The sequence below is a fragment of the Oncorhynchus keta genome, chromosome 18 (assembly GCF_023373465.1).
Source record: "Oncorhynchus keta strain PuntledgeMale-10-30-2019 chromosome 18, Oket_V2, whole genome shotgun sequence".
Taxonomy (NCBI): domain Eukaryota; kingdom Metazoa; phylum Chordata; class Actinopteri; order Salmoniformes; family Salmonidae; genus Oncorhynchus; species Oncorhynchus keta.
The window spans coordinates 19,587,216-19,608,355 of NC_068438.1; the positions used below are offsets into that span (position 1 = coordinate 19,587,216).

The following is a 21,140-nucleotide window of genomic DNA, read 5'->3' on the forward strand; positions in this document are numbered from 1 at the left end:
CATACACCTAAACAGTCAAAACAGCACTCCATCCACCCCAAATCCACTCACTCAAGACAGCCTCTGCCCCTTCTCATTGCAACAGACCGATGGGGATCTGTAGTTAGTTATATGCATGTGCATGTTTTCATCTAGGTCCAGTGTTCCCTTCTTTTGTAAAATGTTTATTGTTTCCATTCCTCAGTGTCGTTCCATATAGTAAACTACTCATCCAATGATACCAGTCTAAGGCCCCTCTCATCCAATATCCACACATAGATTGAACCAGCCTCTTAACTAGAAACCATTCTCAAAAGTGCTAGTAAATCTTATTGGCAGGTAGCCTAGTGGTTAGAGCTTTGGACTATTAACCGAAAGGTTGCAAGATCAAATCCCCAAGCTGACGAGGTAAAAATCTGTCGTTCTGCCCCTGAACAAGGCAGTTAACCCACTTTTCCTAGGCTGTCATTGAAAATAAGAATTTGTTCTTGAATTACTTGCCTAGTTAAATAAAATAAAAATAAATAAATACCTCAACAGTAAACTTTTTTACATTTTGTTGTACACTGGTATTGGACAGAAACATAATTATTGTGCCTAGGGCCTGACAATAAGAATCTCTGCGAAGTCATAACGTCTCTACATTGTTATGAAGTGTCCACATTGTCAGGAGAACCCACATTGTCATAAACATTATTATGTTGCTAAGAGGTTGGGCAGGAAATCCAGATGTGCTTAAACAGAGTGACTGTTGTGAGATGTTGGCATGGCAACCAGGAATGTGGTTCTTCAAGGAATCCGCTACGTTCAGAAACTGGAGAGGCAGGCCCAGGGAGAACAGAATGAGGGAGTTGGCCTTTACTGACTTCATACTGTAGTCAAGGTGACGCTATAGGAGGAAGCAGGGCACTCCAGAGGGTGGTGCGGTCTGCCCACGCATCATCGGGGACAAACTACCTGCCCTCTAGGACACCTACAGCACCCGATGTCATAGGAAGGCCAAAAAGATCATCAAGGACAACAACCACCCGAGCCACTGCCTGTTCACTATCATCCAGAAGGCGAGGTCAGGACAGGTGCATCAAAGATGGGACCGAGAGAGAAGCTGTTTTTCAGTCTCAAGGCCATCAGACTGTTAAATAGCCATCACTAGCACAGAGGCTGCTGCCTATATACATAGACTTGAAATCACTGGCCACTTTAATAAATGGAACACTAGTCACTTTAATAATGTTACATAGCTTGCATTACTCATCTCATATGTATATACTGAATTCTATACTATTCTACTGTATCTTAGTCTATGCCGCTCTGACATTGCTCGTCCATATATTTATATATTCTTAATTCCATTCCTTTACTTAGATTTGTGTGTATTGGGTATATGTTGTGAAATTGTTAGATATTTCTTGTTAGATATTACTACACAGTCGGGGCTAGAAACACAAGCATTTTGCTACACCCACAACAACATCTGCTAAACATGTATATGTGACCAATTAAATTGTATTTTATTTAGAGGGAGCGGGAGAGAGAGAGAGACTTGGCTGCCAGCCAGAAGGATAGCTGTGAATTCCAAAGCATTTATGTCTACGGTTTTCCAGCAACTATGGAGTGTGTGTAGTCTTGGAAGGAGAGGATGTACTCAAAAGACAATCCCAGATTCCAACATGTGTATAGGGAAATTCCTATATTTAGCTCAGTTACAGTTGTTCGGAAAACACACCATTTAAATGTATGCTGGGTAGTTATGGAAACATTTGAATTTGCTCAAAACGTAAAGCATAAGTATTCATAGGATAAATGTATTGTTACACTGACAGTAGTCTGTAGTGTACATATACAGCCAAGTGGTCACTGAGAAGTGTAGATACATCGTTTTTGAAGTAGCTTCTATACTAATCAACATCTAGGAGAAAGTTAGGTGAGGTGAGTCAGCAAAACCAATTAACACTTCCACACCTATCATCTGGCGACCACTAGTGAGGACGAGTGATGAGTATGAATGTCACAGCGACCTTTCGAAACACATTTCATGATGAAAACACAACTTTTTTTGTAGTTTACCATTACTAACCATGGATGCACAGCATACACAATGTTTTTTATTTTTTAATCTATGGTCATTCGTTGACCGTGGCATTAACCCTGATCAGCCCTAGAAGGGTCATCACAGTATCTACTACTGCAGATGTGGGTTGTTTTCTGTAACGTGGATGTGTGTTTGTGTTCATGCAAGTGTGTGGGGGTGGGGGGTATGTGAACATGATGGTTCATACACATATTTTTCACGTGTAGACCACCCTACACTTACATACTGTATATAAAACTTCCTCTCCTGAACCACACCCTGGCCCTGCTTTACACAAGACAGAGTGGTTTCCATAGGCTTTCCCATTTACTTCCTTACTATAGACTTCCCTAGCCCATTTTCCCTTCCCTTCCAATATCCCCCACTGAAAAAATTGGAAAACCTCCATCTACTCCAGTCCAGTATTGACCCGTTGCTATCGGAGTAACTCTGTTTGAGTGTGGTGGTCGCTATGGAACGTGGTGTTATTAGTCAGTAAACTGCACCCTGGGACCAGCCGATAGGGAGAACAGGCCTGTTTTTTTGGTGGGGGCTGTTGAGTGTTGTAATGTGTGTTGAATGCAGTGGTGGTTATTGGGCTATGTGTGTGTGCCTACCAGACTGGTTGTGCAACCCAACTTTACAGTAAAAGCCTGTTACCATTTTGATTCTTAGAATCATGACGAGTCGAGATGACACAGAACTCCTGCTGTTGCTATGTTCTTCACAGTTAGAGGCCACTATACTAGGCAACCCACACTCTAATCAGAAGACGAATCATTAGCTTTGTACACAAAAGCATCAAACACCTAACACTCCATCTTGTGTTTGGCATGCTTGAGTGTGTGAATTGTGTGTACATGGCGTGATAGTATATTGTACAGGGAGTCAGGGTCTGAGTGGTGTTTATGCCTTCCTGTTATATTTAGGCCCTGTGAGGAATGTGCCTGGTCCCTGGCCCCATGTTTACATTACATATACTGCGCTGCATTGAGGACTGGCCATCACAAATGCTGTTTACCTTCACCTTTGACCCTGCACTGAGATGAGACACACAACATTTGGCGTGGGGGGGTATTTGTCATATATACACACCCCAACACAAACTTTGGACTGTTATACAGTACCAGTCAAAAGTTTGGACACCTACTCATTCAAGGGTCCGGGCCTCTGGCAGTCTCTTTGGGGGTACCACAGGGTTCAATTCTTGGTCCGACTCTTTTCTCTGTATATGTCAACGATGTCACTCTTGCTGCGGGTGATTCCTTGATCCACCTCAACGCAGAAGACACCATTCTGTATACATCTGGCCCTTCTTTGGATACTGTATTAACAAACCTCCAAACGAGCTTCAATGCCATACAACACTCCTCCTGTGGCCTCCAACTGCTCTTAAACACTAGTAAAACTAAATGCATGCTTTTCAACCGATCGCTGCCTGCACCCACCCGCCCGACTAGCATCACTACTCTGGACGGTTCTGACTTAGAATATGTGGACAACTACAAATACCTGGGTGTCTGGCTAGACTGTAAAGTCTCCTTCCAGACTCATATTATAAATCTACGATCCAAAATTAAATCTGGAATCGGCTTGCTATTTCGCAACAAAGGATTCTTCACTCATGCTGGCAAACATACCCTCGTAAAACTGACCATCCTACCGATCCTCGACAATTTTACAAAATAGCCTCCAACACTCTACTCAGCAAACTGGATGGAGTCTATCACAGTGCCATCCGTTTTGTCACCAAAGCCCCTTATACAGTGGGGCAAAAAAAGTATTTAGTCAGCCTCCAATTGTGCAAGTTCTCCCACTTAAAAAGATGAGAGGCCTGTAATTTTCATCATAGGTACACTTCAACTATGACAGACAAAATGAGAGAACAAAATCCAGAAAATCGCATTGTAGGATTTTTTAATGAATTTATTTGCAAATTATGGTGGAAAATAAGTTTTTGGTCAATAACAAAAGTTTATCTCAATACTTTGTTATATACCCTTTGTTGGCAATGACCGAGGTCAAACGTTTTCTGTAAGTCTTCACAAGGTTTCCACACACTGTTGCTGGTATTTTGGCCCATTCCTCCATGCAGATCTCCTCTAGAGCAGTGATGTTTTGGGGCTGTTGCTGGGCAACACGGACTTTCAACTCCCTCCAAAGATTTTTTAATGGGGTTGAGATCTGGAGACTGTCTAGGCCACTCCAGGACCTTGAAATGCTTCTTACGAAGCCACTTCTTCGTTGCCCGGGCGGTGTGTTTGGGATCATTGTCATGCTGAAAGACCCAGCCACGTTTCATCTTCAATGCCCTTGTTGTTGGAAGGAGGATTTCACTCAAAATCTCACGATACATGGCCCCATTCATTCTTTCCTTTACACGGATCAGTCGTCCTGGTCCCTTTGCAGAAAAACAGCCCCAAAGCATGATGTTTCCACCCCCATGCTTCACAGTAGGTATGGTGTTCTTTGGATGCAACTCAGCATTCTTTGTCCTCCAAACACAACGAGTTGAGTTTTTACCAAAAAGTTATATTTTGGTTTCATCTGACCATATGACATTCTCCCAATCTTCTTCTGGATCATCCAAATGCTCTCTAGCAAACTTCAGACGGGCCTGGACATGTACTGGTTTAAGCAGGGGGACACGTCTGGCACTGCAGGATTTGAGTCCTTGGCGGCGTAGTGTGTTACTGATGGTAGGCGTTGTTACTTTGGTCCCAGCTCTCTGCAGGTCATTCACTAGGTCCCCCGTGTGGTTCTGGGATTTTTGCTCACCATTCTTGTGATCATTTTGACCCCACGGGGTGAGATCTTGCGTGGAGCCCCAGATCGAGGGAGATTATCAGTGGTCTTGTATGTCTTCCATTTCCTAATAATTGCTCCCACAGTTGATTTCTTCAAGCCAAGCTGCTTACCTATTGAAGATTTCGTCTTCCCAGCCTGGTACAGGTCTACAATTTTGTTTCTGGTGTCCTTTGACAGCTCTTTGGTCTTGGCCATAGTGGAATTTGAGGTTGTGGACAGGTGTCTTTTATACTGATAACAATTTCAAACAGGTGCCATTAATACAGGTAACGAGTGGTGGACAGAGGAGCCTCTTAAAGAAGTTGTTACAGGTCTGTGAGAGCCAGAAATCTTGCTTGTTTGTAGGTGACCAAATACTTATTTTCCACCATAATTTGCAAATAAATTAATTTAAAAAATCCTACAATGTGATTTTCTGGATTTTTTCTCCTAATTTTGTCTGTCATAGTTGAAGTGTACCTATGATGAAAATTACAGGCCTCTCATCTTTTTAAGTGGGAAAACTTGCACAATTGGTGGCTGACTAAATACTTTTTTGCCCCACTGTACCACCCACCACTGCGACCTGTATGCTCTCGTTGGCTGGCCCTCGCTACATATTCGTCGCCAGACCCACTGGCTCCAGGTCATCTATAAGTCTTTGCTAAGTAAAGCTCCGCCTTATCTCAGCTCCCTGGTCACCATAACAACACCCATAGCACGCGCTCTAGCAGGTATATCTCACTGGTCATCCCCAAAGCCAACACCTGCTCTGGCTGCCTTTCCTTCCAGCTCTCTGCTGCCAATGACTGGAATGAATTGCAAAAATCACTGAAGTTGGAGACATATCTCCCTCACTAACTTTAAGCATCAGCTATTTGAGCAGATTACCGATTGCTGCAGCTGTACACAGCCCATCTGTAAATAGCCCATCCAACTACCTACCTACTACCTACCTCATCCCCATATTGTTTTTATTTACTTTTTTTGCACACCAGTATTTCTACTTGCACATCATCATCTGCACATCTATCACTCCAGTGTTAACTTGCTAAATTGTAATTATTTTGCTACTATAGCCTGTTTATTTCCTTACCTCCTTATGACGTTTGCACACACTGTATATATTCTTTATTTGATTTATTTCACCTTTATTTAACCAGGTAGGCCAGTTGAGAACAAGTTCTCAATTACACCTGCAACCTGGCCAAGATAAGGCAAATCAGTGCAACACAAACAACAACACAAGAGTTACACATGGAATAAACAAACACACAGTCAATAACACAATAGAAAAAGAGGAGGGTGCAAAGCTGTCATCAGCTACTTTGAAGAATCTCAAATATAAAATATTTGATTTAACACTTTTTTTGGTTACTACAGTTGCAAACCGTAGTTGCAAACCAGACTACAGTTGCAAACCGTAGTCTGGCTTTTTATGACGATTTTGGAGCAGTGGCTTCTTCCTTGCCGAGCGGCCTTTCAGATGATATCGATATCGGACTAGTTTTACTGTGGATATAGATACTTTCGTACCTCTTTCCTCCAGCATCTTCATCAGCTCCTTTGCTGTTGTCCTGGGATTGATTTGCACTTTTTGCACCAAAGTACGTTCATCTCCAGGAGACAGAACAAGTCTCCTTCCTGAGCGGTATGGCTGCTGTGTGGTTCCATGGTGTTTATACTTGCGTACTATTGTTTGTACAGATGAACATGGTACCTTCAGTCATTTGGAAATTGCTCCCAAGGATGAACCAGACTTGTGGAGGTCTACCATTTTTTTCTGAGGTCTTGGCTGATTTCTTTTGATTTTCCCATGATGTCAAGCAAATAGGCACTGAGTTTGAAGGTAGGCCTTGAAATACAACCAGAGGTACACCTCCAATAGACTCAAATGATGTCAATTAGCCTATCAGAAGCTTCTAAAGTCATGACATAATTTTATGGAATTTTCCAAGCTGTTTAAAGGCACAGTGAACCTCATGTATGTAAACTTCTGACCCACTGGAATTGTGATACAGTTAATTACAAGTGAAATAATCTGTCTGTAAACAATTATTGGAAAAATGACTTGTGGCATGCACAAAGTAGATGTCCTAACTGACTTGCCAAAACTATAGTTTGTTAACAAGAAATTTGTGGAGTGGTTGAAAAACTAGTTTTAATGGCTCCAACCTAAGTGTATGTAAACTTCAGAATTCAACTGTACATAGGCCAGCAGTCTCTAAGGTGCAGGGTTGAGTAACCGGGTCATAGACGGCTAGTAACAGTGTCTAAAGTTCAGGGCAGGGTACTGGGCGGAGGCCGGCTAGTGATGACTGATTAACAGTCTGATGGCTTGGCGATAGAAGCTGTTTATCAGTCTCACAATCCCTGTTCTGTCTCCGCCTTCTAGGTGGTGTGTGTGTGTACTGTCTTCATTTCATCACCTGCAAAACAGGCTGCTCAGGCTACCAATATTCACTCTGGAGGCCTTTTTCGTGTCATCATCTGTAACCAGGGAAACAGGTTTGGTTTGAAGTGCGTTAACCTCTCGGGGCTCAGAGAGAGGTCAATGCTCTACAGATGGACTGACTCCGTTCCATTCCCACCTGGCTGACATTTTAGTTTTTTCTGCTGCCTTGGCCATGACTCTACAAATCTTAGTAGGATGAAGTTGCATCTAAATGCTTATCAACACCCAAGTCAATTATCTGTTATTCCTAGAAATTGAGTATCTAGGCCACTTTTTGTTTTTATCCTCCGCCATTGTCGCTCTGCGAGTGCTGTGTGCCACCTTGGGTCTATCGGCCATCTTTGATCTATCTTTCCCTTACCTGCCATTCTTCACTGTGGTTAAGGAAACACATGCAAACACACGCTGTTTTCACCCTTTCTCCTTTACCCCCAACCAGTTCAATATACACAAAACGAGAGAAAATGCTTTGAAACTAGGGTTCTACTGCTGATTCTTGCTTTCCATTTCAAAACGTTTTGCTACGTTGTACCTTACTGAACATGACACAGCAGCACATAGTGTAAGAGCAAGGCTAACCTCACCGTGCCCACTTTCCCATCCATGCTGTCACAGACTGGGTCCCCTGCCAACAGTCTCATCCCCTTGGCCCTGTGTATGTATATCCACTATGTGTCTCTGTCTGTGACACTGTTAATAGGCTACCAGCAGCTCGCTGCCAAGCCTGACCCTGGCTTAGCAGGGGATAGCTTGCTAATGCTGAATCATTCTAATGGTCCAGGGCTGTCTTATCTGTCTGTCTGATACAGAGAAGAGAGGATTACAGTAGCTTCAACCCCAGCCAGGGGGGCTCACTGTCGGGCAAGGTTTTGGGGTTCATCCCCTTTCATGGTTTGATTTAATTTGTTTAACTGACAGGACCCAGCCAGGACCTAGGCTATGGCGTCTGGTCCTAATCATACCCCACAAAAAGAGCCACGTGCCTGAGCTTGGCCCAAGTGATGTCCCCCTGTCTCTCTCAGTGGCGATTTGAGGCTATCATTTCCTGATTATGGCCTGACTGCTTCGCTGGATCATAGTAGGGAATCAAGGTTTTGTAGTGTAAAGCTTGTGTAAGGGGTTATTAAGTGAGGGCCTCCTCACCCACTTCTATCAATGATTACAATCAGTCATTATATACATGGCTCTGATTACCCCCTCCCTTCACAAGGACAGGGAGGAAACTACAATCAGTGTCTCTACTGAAGATACCTCTCACTAATGACGCTCCTCAAACATCATAGAGGAAGCCATGGCCATACAAGCAGACATAAACACACATAGTAGGATCTCCAACGAGTCTGCTAAGTCTATTGTCCCAGGGTCATCGGGAATCATTATGTATGCAGGCTTTTTATTTCAACCAATAATCCATGGTCAAATTCTACTATTTGAAGTATCACAGATAACTAACCAAAATAGAGTCTGAATATCAAACAGTATTTCTAAAATAGGTGATTCAAAAATGTTTGTTCTAATTGACCAAGCAGTTATTCTTAATACATACAGTTAGTACGTGTCTGTCTTGATGTTCAGCCGAAGTGAGAACCAGCCTACACAGTGAGTGCCAAGGATCAATGTTGAGAGACCATACAGCACTCATACAAGACGTCACAGAGAGAGCTACAAGGTGATAGATAATCATGTAAACAGAATCCTGGCCATGAGGTCTCTTATCAGAGCATTTTATACCGTTTTTATTTGATCTCCATAGTTCCTGTTTTGAGTATCCCGGAGGAAATGTGTGACCTGGAAGAACGATAAGACCGGTTGAAGTTTCGTGTGAGTGTGTATGTATGAGAGACCTGGGTGTTTACCTGGGACTTCTCTCTCCCTGGGGAAAGAGTCACACACACCTTATTGGCTAAGAGCAGCATGGGATTAGGGCCTCTATATATACACACACATACACACAGCCTGCAGCAGGAGATAGGACATAATGCTGTGTCTCACGTCAGTGCTGGCCTGCTGGTAGTCTGGCTAAATAGGTGTTATTATTCAGACATGCTTGGACCTGAGTTTCTACATGTAAGCGTCTCTTTCTGTCTTTATTTATTCCTCTTTAGGGGGTAGCCACTAGCCAGCGTGTGTGCTGACCTTTAGACTAGACCTCAGTGTGTGTGCTGCTGTTTATCCCATGACCATTTGTCAGTTTAGGGACGGCACCTCGTCTGTTGACTCCAGCCTCACCCCTGGGGCCACGCACACACCACACACACCACACACACTGAAAGCCCTTCCATTGGGTCCTGCCTAATTGTTAAGCTCAGTCGCACAACTGAGCCATTGACGATGTTTGAGTGTCCTAACAAGATACTTTGTGCTTTACATCGCTAAATTGGTGTGCCAGTAACTGCTATGTAACATGGTCTACAGCCTCACAGAATTAAAGCTGCGTTTCAAATGGCACCCTATTCCCTATGTTGTTTGCTACTTTTGTGCACACACACAGTGCACTATATTGGGAATAGGGTGCCATTTGGGAGACAGACTGAGTAATTCAGTGGTTTGAATTGAGACAGGAGTTTTGAGAAAGGTTCGGGTTAGTAAACAGTGTGGACAGGGTCAGGGTCATTGGACTGCTCGGGCATTGCTGTTCTCAATGGGATATTTTGGGGAAAACATAAATCTCTCCAGTCTGCTACAGTAACTAAGATGGATGTGAGATTTACTGATCTAACTCTGACACACAACACAATACAGACGTTGTAAAGGCTGCTGCAGTCTAATAAAAGATTATTCAAAAGATTTCCCTGAAGTTATTGTATATCAGAGCAGTATGTACACATTCTATAGTGGCTCTATTGTAGATTGGCATTGGGTGCCACCTATTGGTTCTAGTACGCTACTACATCACCCTGTTACCAAAGACTGTCTGATATGCTGTAGCCTCAGACTTTCATTTCATAACCATGACCTTGCAGATGTTTCATAAGCATGATGACCTTCCTCAATGTAATTAAATAAAGAGTCAGTGTTTGACATTCAAAATGTATCTGACAAGCAAATAAAGGAAAAACAAACAAAGGCTTGTTATGATAATCTAACTGCATGACATTTTCCTGGAAATAATACAATGTTTATCATAAATACAAAAAAAGTCTGTAGTGCTTTGAGTCAGGTGGTCACAGGATGTGGTGCGTTTTGCACCGTGGCTAATTTGGTGGACATGACCTAAAGTCATGCGATCCCAGTCATCCCACCACTACCTCATGAGATGATGGTTAACCATGTGACTTCTGGGTAGATGAGTAGGTTGTTTGTTATGTTAGGACATGTGAGTTGACTCAGACCTGGACTCGAAAGCTAGGGACTTAGGACTTAAGTCAAACTCTAGGTTTAGGAATTTGACTAAATCACTGCCACTCGGTGTCTAAGTTTCTCTCATTCTCCCTCTCTCTCGCTCTCTCTTCCTCCTAGGTGATCAGCTGTTTCGGCATCACCGTCCTGACCGGTCGCTACGTGGGCTTTGCTGTGGTGGCCCTCCTGGTTGAGATCAACTCTGTGTTCCTCCACCTGCGGCAGATCTTACGCATGGCCAACCTAGCAGAGGGCAACCTTTACCGCATCAACAGCATGGTCAACCTAGGTACTGTCACGTTCATAAGGTTTCAATGATGAAAGGATATTTTTTATGAACAGCTAGCTTGTGCTAGACATTTATTATCTATAACTTCACATCATGAGGTGTTGCCATTAAGTGGTTTGGTTACATGACCTTTCAACTGTCATAAAGCACTGTAGTAAGTAGATTATACAAATGTTAGCCCCATAGAATTACATATAGAAATACATGTGTCATTTAATCTCTGTTCTGTGTCATTTAATATAATCTCTGTTCTGTGTCATTTAATAGGATCTCTGTTCTGTGTCATTTAATAGGATCTCTGTTCTGTGTCATTTAATATAATCTCTGTTCTGTGTCATTTAATAGGATCTCTGTTCTTAGTGCTGATAATCACGAACAACATATTATTCCAGGTACCTATGTGGTGTTCCGGATCAACACCCTGGCCTGGATGACCCGCTGGCTGGTCCTGAACCGGGACAACATCCCCCTGTTCAGCTACACAGCGGGGAGTGTAGGACTAGCCATTATGACTGCCATGAATATAGTGCTCTTCTACCGCCTGCTGAGGTCTGACTTCCTCAAGAGTAGTACACCCACGCCCACAGATTGTAAAGAGAGTAGAGGGCAAGGAGAGGGAAAGAAGGAGACGTAGAAAGGAAGGGAGGGAGGGAGGGAGAAGAGATAATGGCAGAGATTGTATAATGGCAGAGATGGATAAGATGTCCTTGAGTATTCAAGAGCGTGAGCAGGATGTATAAACACACGTACGTATGTACACACACAGGGAGATACATAAGACATCCTGTAGCGAAGCTGGGAGCGCGAGGATGTCAGTCACATACAAACACACACACATATAAATACACACTTTGTGGCCAACAGACCTTGTACCTTATGCCTGTACTCTACCCAAGAGATCTGACCAAATACACTTCCTCATCTCTTCTGTTTTGAGGTCCAGGCGTTTACAATTCACACACACAAGGTCCATTGAATGATAGCCAAAAAGAAGTGACACATCTATGAAATAATGTGTGTGTATATATGTGTACTGTGTGAGTGTGCAGGATAATGTGCTCTACTGTACCGTAGAAAGTTTGGGTTCTCACCCAATCGGTCGTGTGTGTGTGTGTATATATATATATATATATAGTCAAAGGTTTGGACACACCTACTCATTCAAGTTTTTTATTTTTTTTAAAACTATTTTCTACATTGTAGAATAATAGTGAAGACATCAAAACTATGATATAACACATATGGAATCATGTAGTAAAAAAAAAAGTTAAACAAATCTAAGTATATTTTAGATTCTTTAAAGTATCCACCCTTTGCCTAGATAACAGCTTTTCACACTCTTGGCATTCTCTCAACCAGCTTCATGAGGAATGCTTTTCCAACAGTCTTAAAGGAGTTCTGACATGCTGAGCACTTGTTGGCTGCTTTTCCTTCACTCTGCGGTCCAACTCATCCCAAACCATCTCAATTGGGTTGAGGGTCGGGTGATTGTGGAGGCCAGGTCATCTGATGCAGCTCTCAATCACTCTCCTTTTTGGTCAAATAGCCCTTACACAGCCTGGGGGTGTGTTGGGTCATTGTCCTGTTGAAAAACAAATGATAGTCCCACTAAGTGCAAATGAGATGGGATGGCGTATCGCTGCAGAATGCTGTGGTAGCCATGCTGGTTAAGTGTGCCTTGAATTCTAAATAAATCATGACAGTGTCACCAGCAAAGCACCCCCACACCATCACACGTCCTCCTCCATGCTTCACGGTGGGAACTACACATGCTGAGATCATCCATTCACCTACTCTGCATCTCATAAAGCCACGGCAGTTGGAACCAAAAACCTCAAATTTGGACTCATCAGACCAAAGGATACATTTCCACCGCTCGTGTGTCTTGGCCCAAGCAGGTCTCTTCTTCTTATTGGTGTCCTTTAGTAGTGGTTTATTTGCAGCAATTCGACCATGAAGGCCTGATTCACACAGTCTCCTCTGAACAGTTGATGTTGAGATGTGTCTGTTACTTGAACTCTGAAGCATTAATTTGGGCTGCAATTTTTGAGGCTGGTAACTCTAATGAACTTATTCTCTGCAGTAGAGGTAACTCTGGGTCTTCCTTTCCTGTGGCGGTCCTCATGAGAGCCAGTTTCATCATAGCGCTTGATTGTTTTTGCGACTGCACTTGAAGAAACTTGAAAGGTTCTTGAAATGATCTGCATTGACTGACCTTCATGTCTTAAAGTAATAATGGACTGTCATTTCTCTCTGCTTATTTGAGGTGTTCTTGCCATAATATTGACTTGGTATTTTACCAAATAGGGCTATCTTCTGTATACCACCCCTACCTTGTCACCACACAACTGATTGTCTGAAATGCATTAAGAAGGAAAAGAATTCCACAAATTAACTTTTTAACAAGGCACACCTGTTAATTGAAATGCATTCCAGGTGACTACCTCATGAAGCTGGTTGTGAAAATTCCAAGAGTGTGCAAAGCTGTCATCAAGGCAAAGGGTGGCTACTTTGAAGAATCTCAAATATAAAATATATATTTGATTTGTTTAAATGTATTTAAATAAAAAATAATCCCTCATCAATCTACACACAGTACCCGTTTAATGACAAAGCAAAAACAGGTTTTTAGATTTTTTTGAAAATGTATTTAAAAAAATGAAAGACCTTATTTTACGTAAGACCCTTTGAGACTCAAAATTTAGCTCAGGTGTATCCTGTTTCCATTGATCATCCTTTAAATGTTTCTACAACTTGATTGTAGTCCACCTGTGATAATCTTTTTTTGTTGAATTTTACCCCTTTTTCTCCCCAATTTCATGGTATCCAATTGTTTTAGTAGCTACTATCTTGTCTCATCGCTACAACTCCCGTACGGGCTCGGGAGAGACGAAGGTTGAAAGTCATGCGTCCTCCGATACACAACCCAACCAAGCCGCACTGCTTCTTTACACAGAGCGCATCCAACCCGGAAGCCAGCTGCACCAATGTGTCGGAGGAAACACCGTGCACCTGGCAACCTTGGTTAGCACGCACTGCGCCCGGCCCGCCACAGGAGTCGCTGGTGCGCGATGAGACAAGGACATCCTTACCTGCCAAGCCCTCCCTAACCCAGACGACGCTAGGCCAATTGTGCGTCGCTCCACAGACCTCCCGGTCGCGGCTGGTTAAGACAGAGCCTGGGCACGAACCCAGAGTCTCTGATGGCACAGCTGGCGCTGCAGTATAGCACCCTTAACCACTGCGCCACCCAGGAGGCCCCACCTGTGCTAAATTCAACTGATTGTGCATGATTTGGAATGGCACACCTGTCTATATAAGGTCCCAAAGTTGACAGTGCATGTCAGAGCAAAAACCAAGCCATGAGGTCGAAGGAATTATCACTGACAGAGTGCCAAATTTCCTTTGTGGAGATGGGAGAACCTTCCAGAAAGACAACCATCTCTGCAGCACTCCACCAATCAGGCCTTTTTGGTAGAGTGACCAGAAGGAGGCCACTCCTCAGAAAAAGGCACATGACAGCCCGCTTGAAGTTTTCCAAAAGGCCCCTAAAGGACTCTGATTCTGATTCTCAAGATTCTCTGGTCTGATGAAACCAAGATTGAACTCTTTGAACTTAATGCCAAGCGTCACGTCTGGAGGAAACCTGAGACAATCCCTACGGTGAAACATGGTAATGGCAGCATCATGCTGTGGGGATCGAGGGAAAGATAAATGGAGAAAAGTAGAGATCATTGATGAAAACCTGCTCCGGAGCGCTCAGTACCTCAGACTAGGGTGAAGGTTCACCTTCCAACAGGACAACGACCCTATGCACAAAGCTAAGACAACGCAGGAGGGGTTTTGGGACAAGTCAATGAAAGTCCTTGAGTGGCTCAGTCAGAGCCCGGACTTAAAACCAATCGAACATCTCTGGAGAGACCTCAAAAAAAATGTGCAGCGACGCATCGAACCTGACAGAGCTTGAGAGGACCTGCAGAGAAGAATGGGAGTAACTCCCCAAATACAGGTGTGCCAAGTTTGTAGCATCATACCCAAGAAGACTCAAGACTGTAATTGCTGACAAAGCTTCTTAAACAAAGTATTGAGTCTTTGGTCTGAATACTTATGTAAATGTGATATTTCCATTATTTATTTATTTTTATACATTAGCAAAAATGTATAAATCTGTTTTTGCTTTATCATGGTGGGATGTGTGTAAATTGAGGAGGAAAAAAAATATTTAATCAATTTTAAAGTCTTACCCTTTAACATAACAAAATGTGGAAAAAGTCAAGGTGTCAGAATACTTTCAGTGTGTGTGTGTGTGCGTGTGTGTGTGTGTGTGCGTGTGTGTGTGTGTGCGTGTGTGCGTGCGTGAAATGTCTTACAGGTTGAGGTGCAAATCTCATAACACTGAGAAAGAAAAATATATATAAATACTATATGGAATCATTGAATCCAACACCTGTGTCTTCTTGAACATGTTGTAAACATGTTGAGTAAAACTAGCACTAGAGTCGAAGACGTTTATTGGCCAAGCCTTATGTAAACTAAACACCTGCTACCTCGGAAGACTGTAGCAACTGCAGCTGTTCCTAACATGAGCTTTGCTATCTATTTTGTAAGGGTTCCCATGAGGCAGCACACATTTGGCCCAGCGTCGTCTGTGTTAGGGGAGTGTTTGGCCTGCTGGGATGTCCTTGTCCCATCGCGCTCTAGTGACTACTTGTGGCAGCGAGGTGCATGCAAGCTGACTTCGGTCGCCAGCTGTACGGTGTTCCCTCCAACACACTTGGTGCGGCTGGCTTCTGGGTTAAGTGAGCAGTGTGTCAAGAAGCAGTGCAGTGCATCCTCGTGTTTCGGAGGATGCATTGCTCTCAACCTTCGCCTCTGCCGAGTCCGTACAGGAGTTACAGCGTGGGGAGAAGACTGTAACTAGCAATTGGATATCACAAATCTGGGGAGAAAAGGAGTAAAAAGCACCAAAAAATAAAACCAACAAAAAAGGGGCGTGTTGGTATTTCTCAAAACTGTTTCACATACTCGCTGATCGGGTTGTTAACCAAACAACAAGGTTGACTTCAGATCGATGTCGAGTTGAATTTTTGTGGAAATTAAACTAAAACAAAATGTCCCTAAGAAACAGCAGCTATGTTTGCTTTCTCTCCCTCACACACACAACACACACAGGCACACAGGCAACGGCTGCTATGTTAGTCCATTTGGAACTTGCCCATTAAGTCGAGTGTACCTCTCAATACTAGGTCCACACAGTCACCATGACACCCGAGAGAGCCAGCTCTTCCCATACACACCAGCTAATGACATCACTAATGACATACAGGCCGTTGACTGGTATCTGATGACTGACATGGTTGGTGGTCATTGAAGTGTCATTACAGATTTGGCCTGAAGGGGGCAGAACACTCCTTAGAGGAAGGATATGAGATAGGTGAACTGATTCTGGATCTGTGCCTAAAAGTACAACTTCTACCTAGAGCAGGGATGGGAAACTCCAGTCCTCGGGAGCCTGATCGGTGCCACACTTTTTTCCCCAGCTAACATGCTTGACTGCAGCAATCAACTAATCATGATCTTCAGTTCAGAATGCCATTGATTTAATCAGCTGTGTTTGGTAGGGTTCGGGAAAAGGTGTGACACCACTCCGGCCCTCGAAGACTGGAGTTGCCCATCCCTGTTCTTGGTAGAAGTTGCCCATTTAGGCACAGATCCAATATCAGCTACCTGTCCCATATCCTAGATCTGTGCCTAAAAGGGCAACCTCTATCTAGTATCCATCATAACATTACAGACCATCGGTAATATTGAGCTGAAGTTTTTCTAACAAGATGTATTTCTATGTTTTGCTCCACTTTTTATTTTATTTAATTTTTTTTGTATATTTGTAATTTATTTGTATTCAAAAAAAGTTGTGGATTTAATTATCAAGGATGAATAAAATGATAAATATGGTTAATGAACACAGTTTGAATAATATTGTATATCCCTTTAGAATAATTGTTGGTTATATTGGAGATATATGGATTGATAGTGGTATCTACAGTATGTGGTGTATAAACTGTTGGGCATTGTGGTGTTTCTATAACCAGTGAGGGGTTCTTTCTGTTTCCCTGAGTCTAGAACATCCATGAGGGTCTTTTGAAAAGAGAGCTTATTCTTATTTGCCTGTTGATTATTTTGCTCTCTGACCAAACACATCCACTATTGCAGGGGTGGGCAGTCTTACCCAGCATGAGCTGGTTCCAGCCAAGCAGTAATTCTACTTGACCAATTCTTCATGGAATACTATGATTAGAATAGCAAAATTATATGACCCTACCAATGGCAACACACTGCTATAATGTACCACTATCAACAATGAAAATACACTAATGATGTTTGATATGAAGCTCATTAGCAAAGCTTGTTTCAGCTGCTTTAATAGACCTCCCAAACATCAGATAGTCAATGAACGGCTGAAGACTATTCTACAAAAACAGCTATGATTTGTTTCCATTCAGAAGTTGCCTTTATTGCGATAAGACTCCTGAATGAACTTCACTAGTTTACAACATGTATGTATGTACTATATTTGTTTCTTTTCGAGCAGATTAACAGATTGTGGTGGTGATATCTGAAGTACCTGCATTAACTTGTGAGCTTTATATTGCAGATCATGTGTCCTGTTTTGTCATGATACGACATATTGTTATTGCTATTTGCCATTATAAATGTAAAGTACCATTGTGGCCAAGTTGGTTGGTAAGTGTCTGTATATTGTTGTAGTCTTTTGTAACCACATGGTGTAACTTTGGTAATGGAGGTTGTGACAATCCTAACAGTGTTGCGTAAGTGGTGGGCCGAAGCCGAAAAAACGCGCAGTTGGTCGATCCCCTTCGAGGGAGGCGCTGATTTTTTGTATATGACAGTAAAACATTCTTATGACCAAAAAATGTGTTCGCATCTTCAATTCTTGCACATTTTCAAATACATATATTTCATCACTCTGCTCAAGCAAATTTGCCAAACTGCTAAACTTGGAACCAATCAGAACTCCCATACATACCCCTCCCCTACAAGACTATGGTACTTGGCTTCAGAGCAGCAAGAGGAACTGCCCCTCCCTACCTTCAGGCTATGCTCAAACCCTACACCTCAACCAGAGCACTCCGTTTTGCCACCTCTAGTCTCTTGGCCCTCCCGCTCAGCCCAATCCAAGCTCGTCTCTGTCCTGGCACGCCAATGGTGGAAACAGCTTCCCTATGAAACTAGGACAGCAGTCCCTGCCTATGTTCTGAAAACATCTGAAACTACCTCTTCAAAGAGTATCTGTCTTAAATAATCCCGCGCCTCCGGAACTAACACTCGCACTTGACTGTTTTTCCTCCTTTGCTCATAAATACTTTATTGAGGAACAATGTAGTTAATATAAATACATATCTGTTTTTGAGTGCACTTGAAATATGCAGCGTGCAATACGAATTGTCTCGATCGTATGAAGAGCGAACTCCGTTGACCATTTAGCCAATTTATTGAAAGCAAGCCAATGTTACAGTTTAACCAGCCTAGCCAGCTACCGTATATGTCAATTTGCCTGCTCAGAAGGGTAGTGTTTCATTAGCTATCTTTTTCATGATGTTTTGATATTTTGGCATGATACGGCTACAGTGGTGATTTTTTGCATGTAAATCTTGGTGGGGCAAACATGAATTGTACAATAACAGTGATAAACGGTGCCCACAAACTGTTAGGGCCTACATAAAGCTGTCCCAACAGCAGAGCTTTCTTTTCAGCAACATGGAGTGAATCCTTACCACTGTTACACCTGGGTATCAGCAGAGCCTTGTCGGGCAACGAAACAAGTTCATTCATCCTCATTTACCGCCTTTAAAAAAAAACATAGCTGATATTGCTGACTTGCTTAAACAAATGGGGTTTCTACTGACAATTGAGATGTACAAACAATGGCATAAGGGGACGACGGGCGGATAAGAGGCCATCCCTAATTTTGATTAAGACAATGAGAGAGCTAGAACGGACGTAGTCAACATAATCTTCTTAGGGATAGACCCCTTTTTTTCAAATTTCGCCTAAATGACAAATCTAACTGCCTGTAGCTCAGGCCCAAAAGCAAGGATATGCATGTTATTGGTACCATTTGGAAGGACACACTTGGAAGTTTGTGGAAATCTGAATTGAATGTGGGAGAATATAAAACAATAGATCTGGTAGAAGAAAATACAAAGAAAAAAAAAAACAGTTTTTTTCTATCACCATCTTTGAAATGCAAGAGAAAGGTCCCAGTTCCAGCCATCACTCTGGTTGTAATTCCGATGTTGTCCACACGATGGCAGCAGTATATGTGCAAAGTTTCAGACGGATAACTTGAAGTATGAGCGAACTACATGTAATTTAGTGTGAAGTCACCCAGGCACATTTGGGCAAATTATGAAGGAGACATTTGCATTCATTTGAAATTTTTCTGCAATAATATCGTCAAATCTTTATACTTGGACTCTGATTTAGCTTTCCCACTATTAGTAGCCATATTATAAGTTAAACATTTGCAAAACAACCAGTTTTCATAACTTCATAACTCTGAATAATCTTACAATTTTTGTCCAAAAGGAAAAGGCATGCTGTCGCAATGTTGGCAGCTACATTTTGAGACGGATACAGGTTTTCCGGATACTCCCGTAAAGCCCAGCTCATTGGCTATCTGGCTAGCTTTGTTTGACCCCAATTGGTGCTTATTTGACAAAGTTAAAGTCAATCAAGTGAAGACCGCCCTTGTCATCGACATGCCATGAAGGTGTTGCTTACTGACCAAATTTGGTGTCCTATAGGATATACTACACCCATAATGATATAGTGAAGTCTGGTTACGTTCTATGATCTCTGAGAAATACAAACGAACGTGATTTGACTGGTTGAAACAACGTTTAGAGTTAGATTTTCACAGATTCCTTTCTTTGCAAATTGAACAAGTGGAAATACAAAATCAATTGTGCATGCTATATGGACCTTTTTAGTGTATGAAAAATAATTTTATCTAACAAAACGATACTTCATGTTATTTATGGGACCCTTTGGATGGTAAATCAAAGCAAGATTTCAGAATGTAAGTACACATTTCACCTTCAGAGGTGAATTTATCAAACCTATCGCAGTGAAAAAAGTGTTTTGTTGTTAGGAGCAATCCTCAAACAATAGCATGGCAGTAATAGCTACTGTAAATTGATTGGACCATGCAGTTATATTAACAAGAATTTAAGCTTTCTGCCGATATAAGACACTTATATGTCCTGACATTTGTTGTTTCTCTAAAATCTGCGATCATGACACAAGGCGCTGCATGATTTACAATTGTCCCTTGGACGGGACGCCTATCCATTATATTATTTGTTCAGCACTTTTGAAATGTACAGCGACAGAATTCAGAACATGGGTCATTCTTACAGTATTCTCCCTGTACATGAAGTCAGAACCGTAGGATAAATAAAGGGGGCATATAAGCAGACAATGAAAGCTCTTACAATATTCGATGATGACATTTCTCTAAAACAGCCTTTAGGCTACATGTGCACCACCAAGTCAGAACAGTAGGCCAGGTTACGAGGGGGAAAGGGACCAAATTATTAGGGTGCGGCACATGGGCTACTAACAGCTTACCACCCAGCATACACTTAGTATTGCTTTCTTAGCAACAGTATACATACAGTGGGAAGAACAAGTATTTGATACACTGCCGATTTTGCAGGTTTTCCTACTTCTTACTGGTTGGTAGGTGATCAAATACTTATGTCATGCAATAAAATACAAATTAGTTACTTAAAAATCATACAATGTGATTTTCTGGATTTTTAGATTCCGTCTCTCACAGTTGAAGTGTACTTATGATAAAAATTACAGACCTCTATATGCTTTGTAAGTAGGAAAACCTGCAAAATCGGCAGTGTGTCAAATACTTGTTCTCCCCACTGTATCTCCCTGGCATACTACATAATTTATGCAGAAGCATAAAATACATTTTTGGACTCACCTTGTTGTGCTGTGCTCACTTGAGCAGGAAGGTGGCGCTGCGGTCCTTCTTGTGGGCAAATTTTGTCATCAAATCTGGCATTCTCTGGATTTATGGTGCTTTCAAGACAACTGTGAACTGAAAAAAAACAGGTTGAATCATGACGTCAGTGATCTTCAGGTCAGAGCTCTAGAAAGAGCCCTGAGTTCTCAACTTG

The 21,140-nt window shown here is 42.3% G+C and overlaps 2 protein-coding genes across 2 annotated transcripts in view; one reads left to right on the forward strand and one right to left on the reverse strand.

Moving 5' to 3' along the window:
• Positions 1 to 16,874, forward strand: part of LOC118372744 (TLC domain-containing protein 2-like) — a 36,341-nt gene extending 19,467 nt beyond the window's left edge. Inside the window, exons 4-5 of the mRNA XM_035758728.2 lie at positions 10,752 to 10,920; positions 11,313 to 16,874. Of these exons, the coding sequence (XP_035614621.1) occupies positions 10,752 to 10,920; positions 11,313 to 11,554 (411 nt within the window). The 3' untranslated portion in view covers positions 11,555 to 16,874. The remainder of the gene's footprint in view (positions 1 to 10,751; positions 10,921 to 11,312) is intronic.
• The window catches only part of aifm4 (apoptosis inducing factor mitochondria associated 4), a 64,077-nt gene that overhangs the window by 40,587 nt on the left and 2,350 nt on the right, over positions 1 to 21,140 (reverse strand). Inside the window, exon 2 of the mRNA XM_052467568.1 lies at positions 20,945 to 21,061. Within this exon, the coding sequence (XP_052323528.1) occupies positions 20,945 to 21,061 (117 nt within the window). The remainder of the gene's footprint in view (positions 1 to 20,944; positions 21,062 to 21,140) is intronic.